The 22129-nt window shown below is 35.9% G+C and overlaps 1 protein-coding gene across 5 annotated transcripts in view; it reads left to right on the forward strand.

Annotated features, from left to right (window-relative positions):
• The window catches only part of BRWD3 (bromodomain and WD repeat domain containing 3), a 201192-nt gene that overhangs the window by 85109 nt on the left and 93954 nt on the right, over positions 1-22129 (forward strand). For 3 of the 5 annotated variants that reach the window (XM_077889094.1, XM_077889096.1, XM_077889093.1), the window contains exons 12-15: positions 12883-12921; positions 17873-17913; positions 20532-20636; positions 21878-22031. In XM_077889094.1, the coding sequence (XP_077745220.1) occupies positions 12883-12921; positions 17873-17913; positions 20532-20636; positions 21878-22031 (339 nt within the window). The remainder of the gene's footprint in view (positions 1-12882; positions 12922-17872; positions 17914-20531; positions 20637-21877; positions 22032-22129) is intronic. The other 2 variants (XM_077889095.1, XM_077889097.1) reach the window with 1 other exon arrangement.

Here is a 22129-nt window from a genome sequence, read left to right on the forward strand (position 1 = left end):
GTCCTTATGGTCATTGTTTTAAATTCTCTACTAGGCATGTTACTTACATCTGTTTCATTTAGATCTCTAACCATGGCCTTTTCCTGTTCTTTCATTTGGGATAAAGTTCTCTCATTTTGTCTCCCTCTCTGTGTCTGTTTCTCTGTGTTAATAAAGTCAGCTATGTCTTCTACTCTTCAAAGTAGTGCCTTTAAAAAGATGTCCTGGAATGCCCTGCAGCGTACTATCCCACGTTTACCTGAATCTTGCACTTCAGGAGTGTATACTGTGTGTGCATGCACGCATGTGTGTGTGTTGCTTGTCCTCTGCTGTTGTGACTGAGTCACTTTTCCTTTCATTGCATTCACCTGTACTGATTCTCTGCCTGTTGTGGGATATCCTTGTTCTCTGTATTGTTAGTGGGAACTGGGCAGGCTAGTTCTAAGGTCATGCCCACCCAGGAACTTGGGAGTAGGGTGGTAGTGTTAGCAGCTTTTGCACTGGGCCACTAGCCCTATGCTGCATCCCCAGAAGCACTGTATTGGCTGGGGACTGCTTGCCGGGCTGGCTGGGGGGTAGGAGGTTGGGTGCTGACTATCATGATGCCTGCGTATGATTGGTGCATGATAGTGGCTTGGAGCATGTGACAAGGCGTGGCCCTACAGCACCAGTTTTGTACTCAGCAGCTGGTCACTACATGGTCAAAATGGTTCAGTATGGCAAGATAGTTGTGTGCTGTGAGGTCGCTGGTTCCTTGCATGGGGGCACCTATGTACTGGTGAGTAGGGGAGGAGTGTGTGGCTTTAACAAAATTTGCCCTGAGGTCATCAGGTCATCACAGGTCAGCAGGCTTGGAGTGGCTGAGTGCTCAGGAGAACTCATGGAGGTGGCCTACTGCCAGTCTGTTAAATAGCAAGTGTCTGTGTAGCCCCATCTCCTGCAGATGACCACGTGTTTATGCTGAGGGATGGGGGTGAAACTCGCGCCTGCTGGGTCCTTCATTTTTGAAGTCCTGCAACATGGTCTGAAATCAGTATGAACAGATCTATCTCCTGTTTGCTCCCCAGCATTGTGTAAAATACTATTTTTATGTTGCCTCTCCATGCAGGTTGCTATCTCTTTAAGGTCAATGGCCCAGCTGTCACTCAGTCTCATGGCTGGCACAGTGCTGAGTAAGGTGACTTTTAAAGTTTCAGGCTCCAAGTCTCACTAATTATACAAATTCACAGAATTTAGCCCCTCTGGTTTTCAAAGTCAAACATTATAGCGATTAGTCTTCTCTGTGTGAGTTCCTTGGTGTGAAGGCCTGTTCCTTTGTGCTCTCCATGCACACAGCTCCCTCCCTTCTGCCAGCAGCCTCCCTCTGCCTTTCTGACCTTCCTAACCTTTCAGATGCAGCTTTTTCTCTCCATTTTGTTGTGGAGTTTATTCTGACAATGTTCAAATTACTCTCCAGTTTATTTATTTGGATATAGTGGTATGGATTGAGCTCAGGTCCTCCTACTCTGCCATTTTCCCTGGTAGGCATCCAAAATGAACAGAGTTAAAATGAACATTAATTTTAAATAAATAAATAAATAAATAAATAAATAAATAAATAAATAAATTCAACATAAAAATAACACACAAGGGGTGATAAAGATGAATAGTTTTAGAATGTATTCATATGTCAGATTCTGTCACTTAAAATTTTTATATATATATATGATGTTCAGTGTGAAACTCATTTAATACAAAGCAGAAATCTGTAGTAGAACACAAAAGAGAATGAGAAATGAATTAAGCATAACACTAAAGAAAATTACGAAAGCACAAGAGTGCAAAAGAAAGAAAGACAAAGAATGAAATTGAACAGAGAGTAACCAAAAACAGCCAGAAAATACTCAACAATTGTTGATAAGTACATTTTTATCTATAATTACTATGAAGCTAAATGGACTAAATTCTCCAGTCAGAGACATAGAATAGGTTAATGGATTTAAAAAAAACAAAAGCAAGATTTATTAATATGTTGCCTGCATAGTCATGGCAGATCTAAGGACACAACAAAACAGTGAAACTATAGAAAAATATTTTTGATGCAAATTGAAGTGCAAAGAACAGTAGTCTTTTGCATGTTGGGAGTTTTTGATTACTAATTCAGTTTCTTTGCTGGTTATTTGTATCTTCAAGTTTTCTATTTGTTTCTATTTTAGTTTTTGGCAGTTTATATGTTTTGAGGAAATAATCCATTTCTTCCAAATTGTCTAATTTGTTGTCATATAGTTTTTCATAATATTTTCCTATAATTGTTTGTGTTTTTGTAGTGTTGGTTGTTATTTACCCTCTTTCATTTCTGATTTTATTTATTTCATTTTTTCTCTTTTCTTTTGATAAGTCTGAATAGAGGTTTATCAATTTGTTTTTTTAATAATAAATTTATTTTTTATTGGTGTTCAATTTGCCAACATACAGAATAACACCCAGTGCTCATCCCGTCAAGTGCCCCCCTCAGTGCCCATCACCCATTCATCCCCACCCCCTGTCCTCTTCCCCTTCCACCACCCCCCAGTTCGTTTCCCAGAGTTAGGAGTCTTTATTTTCTGTCTCCCTTTCTGATATTTCCTACCCATTTCTTCTCCCTTCCCTTCTATTCCCTTTCACTATTATTTATATTCCCCAAATGAATGAGAACATAGAAGCAGCTCCTCATTTCATTGATCTGTCCTTTTGTGTTTTTTTTGTTTGTTTGTTTTTATTTTTAGTTTCTATATCATTATTTTGTGCTTTAATCTTTATTATTTGCTTACTTCTGCTGGCTTTAGGCTTCATTTGTTGTTCTTTTTCTAACTCCTTTAGGTATAAGGTTAGGTTGTTTATTTGAGATTTTTCTTGTTTCTTGAGTTAGACCTTTATTGGTGTAAACTTCCCTCTTAGGACTGCTTTTACTGCATCCCCAAAACTCCCAACAAACAAAAGTCCAGAGCCAGATAGCTTTACAGGCAAATTCTAACATACATGTAAAGAAGAATTAATACCTAGTCTTCTCAAACTATTGCAAAAAAAATAGAAAAGGACAGAAAACTTCCAAATTCATTCTATGAGGCCAGCATTACCCTGAACCATAACCAAGTAAAGACTCCACTAAAAAAAAAGAGAACTATAGGCCAATATCCCTGATGAACATGGATGCAAACATTCTTAATAAAATGGTAGCAATCCAAATCCAACAATACATTGAGAAGATCATTCACCATGATCAGATAGGATTTCTTACTGGGTTATAAGGGTAGTTCAATATTCATAAATAAATCAATGTGATACACTACATTAATAAAGGAAAAGATAAACATATGATCTTTTCAATAGATGCAGAAGAAGCACTTGACAAAGTCCAACATCCATTCATGATAAGAACTCTCACATAAATAGGTTTAGAGGAAACATACTTCAACATCATAAAGGTCTTATATGAGAAACTCACAGCTAACATCATCTTTAATGGGAAAAACTGAGAACTTCTCCTTTACACTCAGGAACAAGATAGGGATGTTTACTCTCACCATTGTTATTTAACATGTTACTAGAAGTCCTACCCAACATAAATCAAATAATAAGAAGAAATAAAAGGCATCCAAATCAGCAAGGAAGAAGTCAAACTTTCAGTATTTCCAGATGACATCATACTCTATATAGAAAACTCAATACCCTACCAAAACACTGCTAGAACTGATAAACAAATTCATTTGTTCAGTTACAAGATCCAGAATCAATATACAGAAATTTGTTGCATTTCTACACACCAATAATGATACAACAGAAGGAAAAATTAAGTAATCAGTTCAATTTCAGTTGCATCACTAATTTTATACCTAGGAACAATCCTAACTAAATAGGTGAAAGACTTTTTACTCTGTAAAGTATACAACACTGATGAAAGATAGGAAGACAACACAAAAAAATGGAAAGACATCACATGCTCATGGATCAGAAGAACAAATGTTGTTGAAATGTCTATATTATCAAAACAATGTACATATTTCATATGATACATATCAAAATACCAACAGCCTTTTTCACAGAACTGCAGCAAACCATCCTAAAATTTGTATGAGACCACAAAGACCCTGAAGAGCGAAACCAATATTGAACAAGAAAAGCAAAGCTGGAAGCATCTCAATTCTAGACTTTAAGCTATATTACAAAGCTGTAGTGATCAAGACAGTATGGTGTAGGTACAGAAATAGACACATAGATCAATGGAACAGAATATATAACCCAGAAATGAACTCACAAATATGTGGTGAATTAATCTTTGACAAAGCAGGGAAGAATATCCAATAGGAAAAAGACAGTCTCTTCAACAAATTGTGTTGGGAAAACTGGACAGCAACATGAAGAAGAATGAATCTGGGCCACTTTCTACACCAAAAGAAAAATAAATACAGAATAGATTAAAGACCTGAATGCAACATCTGAAATCATAAAAAACATAAAGTATTACACAGGCATTAATCCGTTTGACATTGGTTGACATTGGTTGTAGCACCTTCTTAATAATGAGTCTCCTGGGGCAAATGAAACCAAAGCAAAAATAACCTTTTGGGATTATATTAAGATATATATATATATATATAAAATCTTAAGGAAATATATCTATATCTATATATATCTACTGCACATAGAGGGAAACAATAAACAAACCTAAAAGGCAAGCTATGGAATGGGAGAAGATAATATGCATATTATATATCTATTAAGTGTTTAGTATCCAAAAAAGTTATAACACACTTAACCCCCCAGGGGTGCCTGGGTGGCTCATTGGGTTAAGTATCCAACTCTTGATTTTGGCTTAGGTCGTAGTCTCAGGGTATTGGGTCAATCCCTACATCATGCTCTGTGCTCAGTATGGAGAGCACATGTGTTTGAGATTCTCTTTCTCCCTCTCCCACTGGGGGGAGGATGGGCAGAGGGAGAGGGAGAAGCAGGCTCTCCACTGAGCAGGGAGCAAAGGAAAACAAATAGATAGAGAGGCAGATATGGGTGGCGCAGCGGTTTGGCGCCTGCCTTTGGCCCGGGGCGCGATCCTGGAGACCCGGGATCGAGTCCCACGTCGGGCTCCCGGTGCATGGAGCCTGCTTCTCCTTCTGCCTATGTCTCTGCCTCTCTCTCTCTCTCTGTGTGACTATCATAAATAAATAAAAATTTAAAAAAATGTTTAAAAACAGACTCTTAGCAATAGAGAACAAACTGATTGTTATCAGAGGGGCAATGGGTGTGACATGGGTTAAGTTGTTGATGGGGGTTATGGAATGTACTTTTGATGAGCACAGGGTGTTGTGTAGATGTGGTAAATCAGTATATTGCCCACCTGAAACCAGTATTACCCTGAATGTTAACTAATTTGATTTAAACAAAACCTTTTAAAAGTGAAAGCTTTTAAAGGGAAAAATAAGGAACCCTTGTGAAACTATACATATGCCAGAAAAAATAAACTAAAATGTACATGGTAATGAAAGGTATAGAAGGGAATTATCAAATGATGAAGGCACCAATCCAACATTAGGATCATTAGGATATATTATTTGTAAATATTTAAGCAATCAACATAGGAGCACCTAAATATAGAAAAAAATTAACAGATTTTAAGGGAGAAGTTGACAGCAATAAAATAATAGTAGGGGACTTTAATATACAACTGACATCATCGGATAGATTTTCGAGGCAAAAAACCAATAAGGAATTATTGGCCTTAAAGGACACATTAGGCCAGGTGGACCTAATAGATACATAAAGACTGTTCCATATAAAAATACCAGAATACAAATGAAACATTGTCTAGGGTAGATCATATTTAGACCACAAAACAAGTCTCAGTAATCCAAAAAGATTGAAATCATATTAACCATCTTCTTATCACAATGCTATAAAAATAGAAATCAAAATAAAAAATGAAATATTCATACTTCATCAAGGTGAAAAGCTTCTGCACAGTAAAGGAAACAGTCAACAAAACTAACCAGCAACCTATGGAATTGGAGAATATATTTGCAAATTACTTACCAGATAAAGGGCTAGTATCCAAGATCTGTGAAGAACTTATCAAACTCAACATCCAAAAGAACAAATAATCTAGTCAAGAAATGGGCAGAAAACACAAATTCTCTAGAATACATACACATGGTCAACAGACCCATGAAAAAATGCTCAATATCACTTGTCATCAGGGAAATACAAATCAAAAACACAATGAAATACCACCTTACACCAGTCAGAATGGCTAAAATTAACAAGACAGGAAACAAATGTTGGCAAGAATGTGGAGAAAGGGGAACCCTCTTCCAGTATTCGTGGAAATGGAAGCTGTTATAGCCACTCTGGAAAACAGTAAGAAGGTTCCTCAAGAAGTTGAAAATAGAGCTACTCAGCAATTGCACTGCTAGGTATTTACCCCAGAGATACAAATGTAGTGATCCAAAGGGGCATCTGCACTCCAGTGTTCATAGTAGCAATATCCACAATAGCCAAACTGTGGAAGGAGTTCAGATGTCCACTGACAGATGAATGGATAAAGAAGATTATAATATATATATATATATATATATATATATATATATATATATCCTCTTGATACATGTATATATATCAATATATCTATATCTATCTATCTATCTATCTATCTATCTATCTATCTATCCATCCCCTCTTGATAAGAATCAAATACATACCATGCTCCATGGTATCTGTGATGTCCAGTGTGAACTTGGTTAAGATGAAAACTTGTTTCCTAGAATATCCTCCCTGTATGGTTCCAGATTAGAGTAGTCCAAAAGAGGAATTTGCATGAGGAAGTAAAGCAACAGCCATACCTTTTGGAAGGTTGTGGCAGTTAGATGCAGTGACAGACATTCTTATAGGTGCTGGAAGGCTCCCAGTTGTTCTGTCTCCTATGCTCCATATCTCACTCTTCTTCCTGACTTCTGACCCTACTGACCAATGGCAACCCCAAGGCCCATCACCAGATCCCAATTGTGGAGCCCCAAAGACAACAGTTTCTCCCCACAGCTGCTGCTTGTTTGTCCCACCTAGGGACGACCTTTTATATATGTATATGTATATATATATATATAATATTTGTATTATATATGTATATATATTATACAAAATATTACTCAGCCATCAAAAAGATGAATACTTACCATTTACATTCTCATGGATGTAACTGGAGGATATTCTGCTGAGTGAAATAAGTCAGTTGGAGAAAGACAATTATCATATGGTTTCACTCATGTGGAATATAAGAAACAGCACAGAGGATCACAGGGGAAGGGAGGGAAGACTGAATGGGATGAAATTAGAGAGATGACCAACCATGAGAGACTTAACTTTGGGAAACAAACTGAGGGTTGCTGAAGGGGAGGTGGGTGGGGGGGTGGGATACCTGGGTAATGGGCATTATGGAGGGCATGTGATGTGATGAGCATCAGGTGTTATATGCAATTGATAAATTATTGAACACTACGTTTGAAACTAATGTACTCTATGTTGGCTAATTGAATTTAAATGGAAAAAGAAATCAATTACAGAAAGAAAACTGGTGGGAAATCACAGATATATGGAGATTAAACAGGATGCTACTGCACAACCAATGGATTGATTGAGAGATCAAAGAAGAAATCAAACAGTACCTGGAGACAATTGAAAATGGAAATACAAAAAAAAAAAAAAAAGAAAATGGAAATACAGCAGTCCGAAACTATAGGATATAGCAAAAGCAGTTTTAAGAGCTAAGTTACAACAATACAGGCATATATCAAGAAACAAGAGAAATCTGAAATAAATAATCTTACTCTACACATAAAGGAACTAAAAAAAAAGAAAAAAAGCCCAAAGTTAGTAGAAGGAAAGAAATAAAGATCACAGGAGAGATAAATGGGAGACTAAATGACAGTAGAAAATATCAATAGAATTAAGAGCTAGTTCTTTGAAATAATAAAGTTGACAGATGTTTAGCTATCTTTCAGGAAAAAATGAGAGTGGACTCAAATTGATAAACAGAAGTAAGAGAGAAGTTCCACTTTGTACTACAAGGAATCATAAAAGACTGTATAAACCATTATGTGCCTATAAATTGGACAACGTAGAAGAAATGGATATGTTCTTCAACCATACAATTTTCTAAGACTGAATAATAAAAAATAGAAATAAATCTGTAAAGACGAATTCCTAGCAGGGAGATTGAATCAATGATCAAAAACCATCCAAAAAACAAGTCTGGAAGCAGTTGGCTTCACTGAATACTGCTAAAACATTCAAAGGAGATTTAATCACTGACCTCATACTCTTCCTAAAAATTGAGGGAATGCTTCCAAACTCCTTTTACAAGGTCAATCTCTGATGTAAACATCAGCAAGGACACCAAAAATGAGGAAACTATAGGCCAATTACTCCTATGTAAGAGATGCAAAAATCTTCAACAAAATATTAGCAAACTGAATTCAGCAATGTATTCAAAGCATCATATGCCACGATCAGGTGGGGATTTTTACAGGATGCAAGAATGATTCAACACCTGCAAATCAATCTACGTGATACACTACATTACCAAAATGAAGGATGAAAGTTATATTATCATCTCAACAGATGTAAAAAAAGTATTTGACAATATTCCACATTCATTTATGATAAAATCTCAATGAAGTGGGATGGGGGGAATGTATCTGAATATAGTGAGGTGATATGTGACTAATTCACAGCTAACATCATACTTAGTGGTGAAAAGGTGAAAGCTTCTCTCTAAGATCATGAAAAAAAACCAGGGTGCCCATTTTTGCCACTTTATTCAACATATTATTGGAAGTCCTATCCATAGTAATTAGCCATGTAAAAAAATGAAAGAAAGAAAGAAAGAAAGAAGAAAGAAATAAAGAAGAAAGAAAGAAAGAAAGAAAGAAAGAAAGAAAGAAAGAAAGAAAGAAAGAAGAAAGAAAAGGCATCCAATTTGGAAAGGAAGAAGTAAAACTAACTATTTGCAGATAACATAATTCTATATATAGAAAACCCTAAAGATTCCACTAAAAAAAACTATTAGAACTCATATTTAGTAAAGTTGCAGGATAGAAAATCAATATATGTAAATCTTTTGTTTTTCTGTACACTGAGATTGGACTATCCAAATGAATATACTAAGAAAACCATCCCATTTATAGTTGCAGCAAAAGATGGACATACCTGGAAATAAATTTAACCAAGGAAATCAAGATCTGCACACTGAAAACCAGAACTGATAAAGGAAATTGAAGAGGATAAATAAATGGAAAGATATTCCATGTTCATGGATTGTAAGAATCAGTATCATGTCCAGGCTGTCCAAAGCAATCTGGAGATTATATGCAATCCTTATCAAAATCCCAGTGGCATTTTTCAGTATTGGAAGAGATAGTTCTAAAATTTGTAAGAACCAAAAAAGACCACAAATAGCCAACACAGATTTGAGAAAGGAGAACAAAGCTGGAGGCATCCCACTTCCTGATTTTAAGCTATACTACAAACTTCTAGTAATCAAAACAGTATGGTGTTGGCAGTAAAACAGACAAATAGATCATGGAACTGAATAAAGAACCCAGAAATAAACCCGCACATATATGGTCCATTAATTTACAGTGAAGGAGCCAAGAATATACAATGTGAAAATAGTAGTTTCTTCAATAAGCAGTGTTGGGAAAACTAGATAGCCACATGCAAAAGAATGAAACTCAAGACCAGTGTCTTACACGATACACCAAAATTAACTTGAAAGGAAGACCTACTTGAGTATGAAATCAAAATTGCTGAAGAAAGCATAAGCAATTGGCAGTTTATGACCCTCTCAGGAGCTTATTGAGTGTAATCTGAAACTGGTCCCTATACTCAGAGGACAAGGAAAGAAAGAGGCAGGGCATTACAGGTTGATAGGTGACAGTTTTCATAAGTTAAAGGAACTTATATATGACCCAAGTCTTGGGTGGCAGCAAGACAAATAGATCCCCATGGCCACCCACCAAATTTAAAAGTTTATCAAGAGGCCTTAACAAGGTCCAGTCAAGTTGTGCAGGTATTCTCAGTAGCACATCATTACCTCAAAGCTTTGGGAGTAGGAAAGGCAAGAGGGACCCATATTCCAAGCGGGGAGGTAAGGAGCCTTTGATTGCCTGGGGTCCAGATCACAGTCAGCTGGTGGTCACATCTTCTAAATGATCTTCCCCAACATTCCACCATTCATGACCAGTTTTTATAATCTCATGTGCCCCCTTCTTGTGATATGGTCTCTAAGTGTTCAGCAAGGGATTTTATTAGCATGGAGGTGGCTCCTTTGATGACTGATTGCATTGGAGGCTAATGCCACAGCAACAATACAGGTCTGTGTAAAAGGAAACCCAGATTAAGAAAATGATTACAGGGCAGCCTGGGTGGCTCAGTGGTTTAGCGCTGACTTCAGTCCAGGGCGTGATCCCGGAGACCCGGGATCGAGTCCCACATCAGGCTCCCTGCATGGAGCCTGCTTCTCCCTCTGCCTGTGTCTCGGCCTCTCTCTCTCTCTCTCTCTGTGTCTCTATGAATAAGTGAATAAAATCTTTTAAAAAAAGAAAATGATTACAAAATCAGTGACAACTTTTTTTTATAAGAGCCCTTGATCTGAGCCACTGATTAAGTCTCCCATGTTAGGGATTGGCTTACAAAGGACATGATATTCACTTGTATTCCTTGTGATTTGATAAAGATGATGCATTAGCAGATTCATTGGAGTGAACATACAACATTGTGTTTGGGTAATGGCACAGGTACCTCCTTGTGAAGCAGTAATAATGTCTAAGGCTATTTTATTTTGGAGTACAGCTTTGTAAGAAATATGTACAGCTTACCAGAGACATTTCAGTGTTCAGTAAGGACAGCTCTTACTGCTATCATTCAATCATGCTTGCTGATTGAATTTATTAAGGGCTTCACATTTGCTATTTTAATGTCTTCTAAATCTAAGCCAATGGAGGGAATAAAGACAGTGGCAAAATAGTCTTATTAGTAGAAAAACCAGACATTTCTCCTGAATTTGAGGGAGAGGGAAGTTAACACCTTTAGAAACTTGACCTGGTTGTACATACCATACATGTTGGCCAGGGGAGGCAGCACTGTCAGGTGTGAGTAGATGAGGTGGGGTCAGGATATGAAATTATCAGGACCCCTATTTTCTCCCTTCTTTTAGTGGTGCGTGTTTCATTTCAGGTATAGTATAGTGCATTTTAACAGTTCCAGTGTACAGCAAGATAAGGTTATCTTAGTTGAGATTGAGTAGTTCTTCACCCAGGGGTATGAAGGAACTCACCTGTCTTGGTGGGATACTGTATTGTAAATTCTAGTAGATAATTCATTTTACAGGAATGATGGGGCTTGGTGTTTTCCACAGTATAGATTTTCCATAGTCTCACAGTTTTGATCCACTGTAAGAATTGGGGCAATGGCTGTTTCCAGAAACTTCTATATCTTTACAGTATTGGGTGCCTGGGCAGGGAACCCTGGTCTAGTATATGGGGCAATAGACCCTACTATTTGGTCATTTAAATATATTAAAGCCTCAGACAGTACTTTTGCCCAGTTGGCCAAGGTAGTTTTACCTATTATTTAATATGCTGTTTTAATATTCCATTTTCCTTTCTACCAATGCTACTGCTTGTGGGTTATAGGGGAGATAGAACCTTTATTTAATGTCACATTTTATGTTCAGTCTTGCACATCATGGTCTTTGAAATGTGACCTCTGATAATTATGTGTTTGATGAGGATATCCATACATGATATTCAGTTTTTTAAGCCCTTAATGTTACAGCCTGTTTTGTAGGGTGGCAGGGAAAAGCATGGTTTAAGCCAGATGCAGTGTCTCTATAAACCAAGGCATATTTAAAACCCTTTAATAGGGGCAATTTGCCAATTTCTCATAGGTTGGGAACTCCAGTAGATGGCTTGATTCTTTTGGCAGTTCCCTTTGATGTTGTTTAGAACACACAACATGCTGTTACTACATTAACCAATGCATTGTACTCTGAGAGCAGTCCAGCATCCTTGGCAATATACCATCCTACTTAGGCATTGTGGGTGCCACTCTTTTTTAATGCACCCATTCTGCCTACACTACTGAAGGGTCAGTAGCTAGGGCTCATTCCCAACTAGGGCACCAGCTTCCTGATTGCTAGGGGAATGTCAGTGTCTTAAGAGCTGGGACATGAAAAACAGTTGAGAATCATTTCAGGCTCTTACAGATGGACCCAAATGTCATTTTATATATATCTTGACCCCACAAGGACTTTTTAATAATCAGCTTCCTATTGTTCAAGCCATAAACTTAATCCCTTTAGAATAATCTAATTATCAGTGCCAAAGAGTTATTGGCCTGGGCTCAAGAGTGATTGGCAGCCAGACCACTAGTGTACTGAGACCACTCAGTACACTAGCTGCTGTACTGGCTGCTGTATGAGATGCTTTATCTGGAAGAGCACGATGTACATTGCTAGGAGCTGTTGCTCTATGGGGTATATTGGGGTTTTGCCCCCTTCCAGAGCTGGAATCAAAATCCCAGGGGCATTCTCCTCTTTTGTTATTTTTGCTTTCTCAAAGGCAGCACACTGCTGTTGTCCCCAGTCCCATATATGCCCTTTCTTTACCAGGCAGCATGAGGAATGGGAGTATTGTGCCAGGTGTAGATTAGAAGTCTTCCAAAACCCCAAAATCCCTATAAAGGACGGCACCTCTTTCCCATTCTTAGAAGTTGGATAGACTTGCACCTGTTCGGTTACAGCTTTATGAGTCTTAGCTGACCAGATGACACCCAAAACCTTATGGCAGTATTTGAGCCTTTAATTTTCTTTGGGTTCATTGCCCATCTTCTTCCTCACAGATGTTCCTGAGCAAAGCCTGCAGGTGTCCTGCAGCAGAGGTAAATCTTTACATGTTAACACTGTATTATCAATGCAATGGGCCCATTTTGCTGATGTGGGAGAGGTGAACAGGGATAGGTCCCCAGCTACCATTCTATTACATATTGTGGGGCTATGCACGTAGCTTTGGGGGAGTACTTGAAATGTTCATAATTATCTCTCCAACATAAAGGCAATTATATCTTATTTATCAGAAACTAGTCAAAGTCTTTTGCATGAGTGTTCTTAAATATGAGGCACATTTGTAGGAATACTTTTTTCAAAGCATCAGAGCAAAACAGTAACTGCAAATGACAGAAAACTTAAAAACTGATCACTTGATTTGATGAGAGTTCATTATAATACAATGGACAAGAGAACTATAGCTGTATTCTTAAAAGATCACCACTTTTTTTTCTGGCAATGTTGTGGTTATCCCCAGGGGTATTTATATTTCAAAGACATAATAAGATATATAAACTTGAAAGGACAGAGAAAGATGCAAGTTTTCTCCTAGGAGTTTTGAGGTAATTGGTATTTAAAATTAGGGGTCAGAAGGAACGGGGCATTTTGGCTGTTTCCTCATCAGTTACCACAACATTTTCCTTGTCATTTTCATCATTTTCTCTAAGATTCCACCTCTTAACATCCTAATCAGGCTTTCTCATAAGTTCTCATATCTTAATACATAGCAGCTTGCATCCTCCTTGATTTGCAAAACAGGACACTAAGGTCTCTATTATTTTGCTCTTCCATCTTGTCTACCAGCCCCAGAGCTAGCAGAGTAGTGGATGCTCATAGATACTTTTCTAACCTCAGCTCTTCTAACTTTCTAACTTGAGCTTCAGCCTGTAGTTGGGCATCCATGGCCAACTGGACTATCCACATTTGAGGCCCACAGTAGCAACTTTGTTTCCCTTCTCTTGCCTCAGTGTGGTATGTGCATTTCCTCTAACAAACACATTAGACTGGCTGATATTTTCTGTATGTCCCCATATTCATGTAATAGTCCACAAGTATCTAACATACAAGCCACCCTTCCTTACAGAAGTTGATAGCTAATTTGGGATTTCTCCTGTGGATTCCTCATTCCCAAGGCGCATTTCTTTGGTTTCTGGGCTGGCTTGCCAATTGTCAGTTTATAGCTCTCTTGGGTGCTTTCAGATATAATCTGAAACTGGCCCTTGTACCCAGATGTCAGGGAAAGTCCAAAGAAAGAGGTAGGACACTCTGGGTTGGTAGTTGGCAGTTTTAATAAGCAAAGGGAACTTACACCTGAGGGTTGTTTTGGGTGTCAGCAAGATGAATGGATCCTTGTGCCTGCCAGTAACTTCTTAAAAGTTTATAAAGAAGCCTTACCTGGGTTCATTCAAGTATACTGTTTAGATGTTCTCAATACCACATCATCGTCTCAAGGCTATGTTGTTAGAGCAGCTTTTGGGAGAGGGAAAGGCAAGTGGAACTCATATAGCAAGGATAGAGAAGTGGGTAAGGAGCCTCTAATCTCTGGGATCCAGCTCACAGGTCAATTTGTGGATACATCTTTTTGATGATCTTCCCTGGCAGTGGTAAGGTCCTTGGCATTGGTCTTAGTGACCCAACAAGTGGGACTACTTCTTATTAAAAGACTACTGCTATTATTTATATTCCCCAAATGAATGAGAACATATAATGTTTGTCCTTCTCCGATTGACTTACTTCACTCAGCATAATACCCTCCAGTTCCATCCACGTTGAAGCAAATGGTGGGTACTTGTCATTTCTAATGGCTGAGTAATATTCCATTGTATACATAAACCACATCTTCTTTATCCACTCATCTTTCGATGGACACCGAGGCTCCTTCCACAGTGAAGAAAAACATCAATAAAACAAAAAGGCAACTTTCTAAATGGGAAAGGATATTTGCAAATAATATATCCATTAGGGGATTAATATCCAAAATATATAAAGAACTCATATAACTCAATAACAAAAAACAAACCCAATTAAAAAATGGATGGAGGAACTAAATAAGACATTTCTCTTTCCTAAAGCAGATAGACTGATGGCCAATGGGAACATGAAAACATGTTCAACATCACTAATTATCAGGGAAATGCAAATGAAAACCACAATGTGGTGTTACCTCATACCTATTAGAATGGCAATTATCAAAAAGGCAAGAAATAAGTGTTGGAGACAATATGGAGAAAAGGATACTCTTATGCACTATTGGTGGGAATGTAAATGTAAATCGGTGTAGCCCCTGTGGAAAGCTGTATGGAGATTTGTCAAAAAATTAAAAACAGAACGAGTATATGATCCAGATACTCCACTTCTGAATATTGACAAATACAAAAACACTAGTTCAGGAAGATATATACACTCCTGTGTTCATTGCAGCAGTATTTATAGTAACCAGGATATGGAAATAACCTAAGTGTCCATCCATGGATAAATGGATAAATAAATTGTGGTATACACACACACACATACACATATATATACAGTGGAATACTACTCAGCCACACATAAGGAAATCTTGCCATTTGCGACATTATGGGTAGACCTTGAATATATTCTAAGTGAAAAGTTTGTTGCAAAAAGGCAAGTGACATAATTTCACTATATGTGTATTCTAAAATAACTAAACAAATGAAAAAACCAAACAAAAACAAAAGAGATCCATGGTTACCAGAGGGGGGTGTTGGGGGATGAATGAGAGGGCTTATTTGTATGGTGATGGATGATAACTAGACTTATGGTGGTGATCACTTTGTAGAATATACAGATATCAAAGTATCACATTATACAGCTGAAACATATAAGGCTATGTGCCCAATTTACCTCAATAAATATTAAAGGACATATTAAGTGTATCTTAAGAAAAAAATAATTTACTAATTTAGCTTGTTGATTTTAGTATGATTGTTTTCAGAATGTCATCACAGACTCCTGAAATCTAATCCTACTCAATTATCAATAACAGCAGGGAACAGCTTTATGCCTGGGTGACAGCCATTGGTGATTGGCCATTGGTGAATCGAACTTTTCCTCAAGCCATTTCTACATTCTTTGTTAGGAAGCTTGGATCCAGTAATGTTTTTTCATATCCCTGTGTACCTTTCATCTTTTTCCTCTTCTTTTCCTTACATTTTTCTCCAGATAACTATTATGGCAAATGGGGGTACTTAATTTTTAGCTTACTATGCATTTCATATACCTCATTGTCAAAGCTATATAGTCAGCAATTAAAAGCACTAAGCTTTGCAAGTCTAAAAGTTACTGTTTTTATTACTATTGACCTCTCATTTGGAGTAGTATTAGCGCACATCAATAAAAATATGCAGTGTCCCTGTATGATGACTAATAGAAAAAGATACTTTGTGAGTTACAAAATCAATCATGTTCCTGAATTTTGTAGTAAAAGAGACCCCTGTTAGAAACCTTCTTGAGCTTCTGGAAACAGCCTCCTGATTTTGTCCCATCCCATAAACACAATTGAACAATTACTTAAGAATCATTACTGAACCAAGCTGAGCTCTTATCTTTTTTTTTAAATTTTTACTTATTTATGATAGTCACACAGAGAGAGAGAGGGGGGGGGCAGAGAAACAGGCAGAGGGAGAAGCAGGCTCCATGCACCGGGAGCCCGACGTGGGATTCGATCCCGGGTCTCCAGGATCGTGCCCTGGGCCAAAGGCAGGCGCCAAACCGCTGTGCCACCCAGGGATCCCTCTTATCTTGATGTTACTTATTCCTAGATACTAAAATCCTGGAATATTATTTAAATTGTGAATAAGAAAAACTTAGGAAATATATAAAGATCTAAATCTGAGACTATCCATTGGGAGAAATCCATTTATACTAGAGTATGCAAAGGAGGCATCTTTACAATTACCACCCAAGAAGGGTATGTATACAAGTGCAGTCAAGTTTATTGAGAGCTGAGTGAGTAGGAGATAGTAGAACAATGAACAATAATTGGGTGGGGGAAAGATGAAGAAAAATTGATTAGTAGAGTTTTGTGTTTTTTTTTTTTTTTCCCCAGGGTCCAGCTAAGAGAAAGTCAGAAAACCTAAATACTCCCTGTTGAAGTCAGTGGCTACTGTTAGTCATCAAAAATAAGATGTACTTTCAGAACATCTAAAACCAGTTATTGCAACTGGCAGTGAGAATACAGAATCTCTCAGATAAATACTATAGTGAAATCATTGAGCAGTGTGAATCATGGATACCGCCAAACATATTAAGACAGTTTAATAATTTTTTAAAATGAAAAATAATTAAATAAAAAGATATTTAGTATCTGAGCTTTACTAAAAATTCAAATGCAGTTCAGTAACTGTTTTGTGAAAATATGTACAACTTTTTAGGATACATTTTAGCTTTGTTATCAAGGAATAAAGACAAAGAAAATGCATATTCTGGCTTATATTTTATTCTTCTCACTATAATACACATTATATTAATAAAAGTATAGTTTAATCATTATAAACGAAGATTTAAACAGAAGTATCTAAACTATTGTACCTAAAAACAGATGAACCCTATATAAAATAAATAATCCATGTGAGAAACAGGAAATGATTTATTTTCTGAAATTTAAAAGATAGTAAGTGGGAAATTTAATTCAACTGCTATCAAATTAACTTTAATGTCTCATTTTAGGTTAGTGTGCTGTCTTATTATGGGGCACATAAAAACTAATATCTATTCAAAAATGTTTCTTGAGATTATAATTTAAAAACAGGTTTGCTTATGTTTGGTTTGTTTCAATTTACTGCTGATAAGTATTCCTCATCAGTTAATCAATTGTTTTAGCCTTCTTTTTTTTTTTTAAAGAAAATTGGAGTTTTTTCCAAGAAAATTACAGCATTAAAAAACCTACTCCATGATGCTTTTGCTTGTGAATTTTAAGGGAAGAATACTTCATTCATCTTACAAATAAACTAACTCTAACCAAAAATCTGTTGTTTTATGTCTTAGGACAAAGTTGTTGCTGTTCAGTTCTGTAACAATGGAGACAGGTAACTATGTAGTACATATCTGTGTAAACAGATGTTTGACATATTTTACTTCTATTCCTTCAGCAGTAGCTCCCTCTACTGTATTACTTTATTTAGCTGAAAGCCCTTGTCTATTTTTGATGACATCCTTACCTCATGTCTTTTAAACTCCTATCCAATTAGTAGCCATACTTTGTCAGTTCTTCTTTCTGAATGACTTCTTTTTTGTTTACTTTTTTCTATTTCTATTTTCACTCACTTTAGCAAATGATTCTATTATTTGACCCATTACCTTGAGTTTTCTTCTCCTTTCTAAATCTGTCCTGTCCATTTCTGCCAGATTTACATTGCTCTGTTTAGAAATCTTTAGTATTTCCTCTTTGTCTATAAAAAATAGAAATCAAATGTCAGGCTCGAATTCAGAACTTTCTAAAACTTGACTTAGACCTACATTCTTTTCTCATTTACTACTCCCCATATAAATCTTTACATTTAGCCTAAGTGACTCAATCATTGTTCCTGTTACATTCCATATTTTTTCTCTCATTCATTTATTTGCTTATATTTTAGCTCATACCATTCTTACCCCGAAATATTACCCCCTCACTCCTCTTTCCCTCTCACAGCTTCCCTCTAGCTTCTACTCTCCTTTACTCTATTTTTCTCCTCCCACCAGTCCCTTTCTGTTCCTTTCTAAGTCCTATCTTCCTTTTAAGGTTCATGTTCTACCTGAAGCCTTTTCTGACTGCTGCATATTTTAGCCATATTGTCTTCCTCTAAACATCTGTATTACTTATTGTCTCTCCTCATATGATACATATTTCCTATGTCTATAAACTTAGAAATTATATACAAGTATTTGTGTACCCCCTCTCAAATGTTTGATCCCCAAAAGATGATAATCTTTTGCCCTGGTCTAAAATTGACCTAGAATAGATTTAAAAATGTAAGCACTTAACATAAATGTTTATCCAGATATTTCTATAAGGACTTTTATGTGGGTGACCATGTTTTAATTTAATTTAATTTAATAAAAAAATTTGACCATGTTTTATTTTTAAATATTTTTCAGACAGTGGGTGATTGCTATGATGAATTTGTTCATCTTTATTAAATGCGAGAGTAAATAATGATGGTCCACATAGAGTGAAGTTTATATTAGGAATGAGAAAACCTTCAGATAATTTTTTGAGGTTGATTTATTGCACTGTACTGAGTTATACACTTGAAGGTTTGTACAGCTATGATTCTTTCATGCTAGAGGAATCTGAAGTTTTTAATTCCTTGCCTTTTCCCTAAAAGAGAAACACAATTTTATCTTCATTATTTATGTGGACAATAAACAAAGGATATCCAGTTTTACTAATAATTAAAGATACAGTTTAAATTAAGAGTAACATGTTTTTCTTTCAGAATAACAAGATAATGAAGAATGTCAGCACCCAGTATTGCCAAGGGTTTAGGGAAAATGGGCACTCACTCTCCCATAACTTTTGAAGAGACTGTAAGGTGTTAAAAAAAAAAAAAACTTTTCAGGGAAATAATTCATCAAAAGCTTTAAAAATGTGCCGACCATTTGACTGAGCAAAGATATATATAAGGTTGTACAAAGATATGTATAGAGATACTCATCACAAAACTATTTATAATGGTGATGAATGGAAATAGTTTAAATATTTGTCTTTAGGGGGTTGATTAAATAAATTTCAATATATCCATATAGTTCCATACTTATTCAGACAGTAGTTTTAAATTTATAAACCTAGAGATCTATAAAATAACACTTAGAGAAAAACATAATAAAACATTATGTGTAGTACAATTCTGTTTCCTGAAGGGGGTAATATATAAGTATATATACATGTCTTTAATAAAGTCAGGTGGAATAGAAATGAAAGTATGAACAGTGATAGAAATATGGGTGAATGAATGTATTTTTGTAAGTTTTATTGAGATATAATGCACATAACATAACTTCAGCGGTTTTTAGCATATTCACAGGGTTGTGCAACCTTTACCACAATCAATTTTAGAACATTTTTAGCACCCCAAAAAGAATTCCTATACTCTTTAGCTATCAATCTCCAATATCTTTATACCTCTACCCTTAACCCTGGGCAGCCTTTAATCCAGTTTTTATGTCTATAGATTTGCCCATTCTGGAAATTTTATATAAATTGAATTATACAATATGTGGTCTTTTGTGACCAACTTATTTTACTTAATGTAATGTTTTCAAGATTCAATCATGTTGCAGTATGTATCATTATGTCATTTCTTTTTATTGCTGAATAATATTTGGATGTATAAATACCACAATTTGTTTATCCCTTTTAGTTGATGGACATTTGGATTGTTACCACTTTTTGACTTGTGATGGATAATGCCATGGTTATTTGTGTATAGGTTTTTATGTGGACTTACGTTTCATTTCTCTTGGATTTATAGCTGGGAGGAGAATTGTTGAATTATATGGTGACTCTGTTTATCATTTTGATGAACTACCAAACTGTTTTCCAAAGTATATACTTTTCATTCCCCCCAGTAGTATATGGGGATGAATGTATTACTTTCTTAGAAAAAAAAGTGATTTCTAGTTTGGAAAAAAGTAATAAGGGTATTTTAACCTTTCTTTGCAGTTTAAGATTTGTTAGTGGAAGTAGAGATGGAACAGCAAGAATTTGGCAATATCAGCAACAAGAATGGAAGAGTATAGTGCTAGACATGGCTACTAAAATGACTGGGTAAGATTGGATGTTAGATATTTCAGTGCTTCTCATATGGTATAGTATCTTTTGATTTACTGAATTATATTTCATAATGAAAATATATTTTCAGATTAGTAAATAGTTTGGGGTTCATTGGTAGTTCTGAAGTTTGCATCTGTATTTAGTCTCTAAGTAAATTGTCTTTTGCTTGTTGATTACTGGATGATAGAAACATTGCTGAATCATTCCAAATTCTGGTCTCTTGTGACCCAAAGATCTCTACTCTACGAATGCCCACAGGATTATTTCCTGCCTTATTTTTCTATAGGTCATTTTTTAAAAAGATTTTATTTATTTATTTATGAAAAATACAGAGAGAGAGGCAGAGACCCAGGCAGAGGGAGAAGCAGGCTCCCTATGGGGAGCCCCATGTGGGACTTGATCCTGGGACTCCATGTTCATGCCCTCAGCCCAAGGCAAATGCTCAACCACTGAGCCACCCAGGCATCCCTTTATAGGTCATTTTTTTTATATTTATCTATACTACTTTCAACTTTGAGGGTTTTCCCTATTAAATGTCATCATAATTTTAGCTATCTCTCTGTCTTATTGAGGTTACCTTTATGATGTTTCATATTGTTAGCATTCCTACTCAACATTATAAGTACACTTAATCAGCATTCTGTTTCATTATATTTCCTGTTGATTGGAAGATATATAATTACATCTTTAGGACATTACAGTTTCTGTCGGGTAAGGCCCTGTAACTAATTATTTTCCCATTAATGACAATATAGAACTGATGTTATAGTCCTAGCCAGCTATTCATATTATATTAAACTAAATCAAAAGTTACTGAATTTTTTACTGCTCTATTATAAGACTTATTAATTTAAAAATTTAAGGGAATAAAGTGTCTATTATATATTTCTTTGCACTTTCTTGAAGCAAACATGACCTTATATTTTATTTTTCAAGGAATTTGTAGATTTTTTTCTAGCTTCATTTTTTTGTTGTTGTTCTTGTGTTAGTAACTAACTACAAAGTTATTTGTCATTTTGTGTCTTTTGTCTCCCTACAATAAGCTTATGGGTATTGCCCTATTTAGGTACTTTATTATTTTATTTTGTGAGCACTGAAAATTATAGTTTAGTATTTTTTTTGAAATGGTCTAGTATTTTTTTTTCTAAAAATTTGCAAGCTACTGGATTTTTTTCATAATTTGCTGTTTTGTTAATAATTTACAAAGTATGAATACTGCAAATTATTTTATTTAGGAATAATTTGCCATGTGGAGAAGACAAGGTCACTAAACTTAAGGTGACTATGGTGGCCTGGGATCGCTATGACACCACAGTTATTACTGCAGTGAACAATTTCCTTTTGAAAGTATGGAATTCTATCACAGGGCAACTTCTTCATACTTTATCTGTAAGTATTTTTGGAATTAATAAAATGATCAATAAGGGCATTATTGTGGAAGACAGGAAATTTAAATTTTAGTTTATTTTCTCTGACTTACTATCCCT

Source organism: Canis aureus, chromosome X (genome assembly GCF_053574225.1).
Source record: "Canis aureus isolate CA01 chromosome X, VMU_Caureus_v.1.0, whole genome shotgun sequence".
Taxonomy (NCBI): Eukaryota; Metazoa; Chordata; class Mammalia; order Carnivora; family Canidae; genus Canis; species Canis aureus.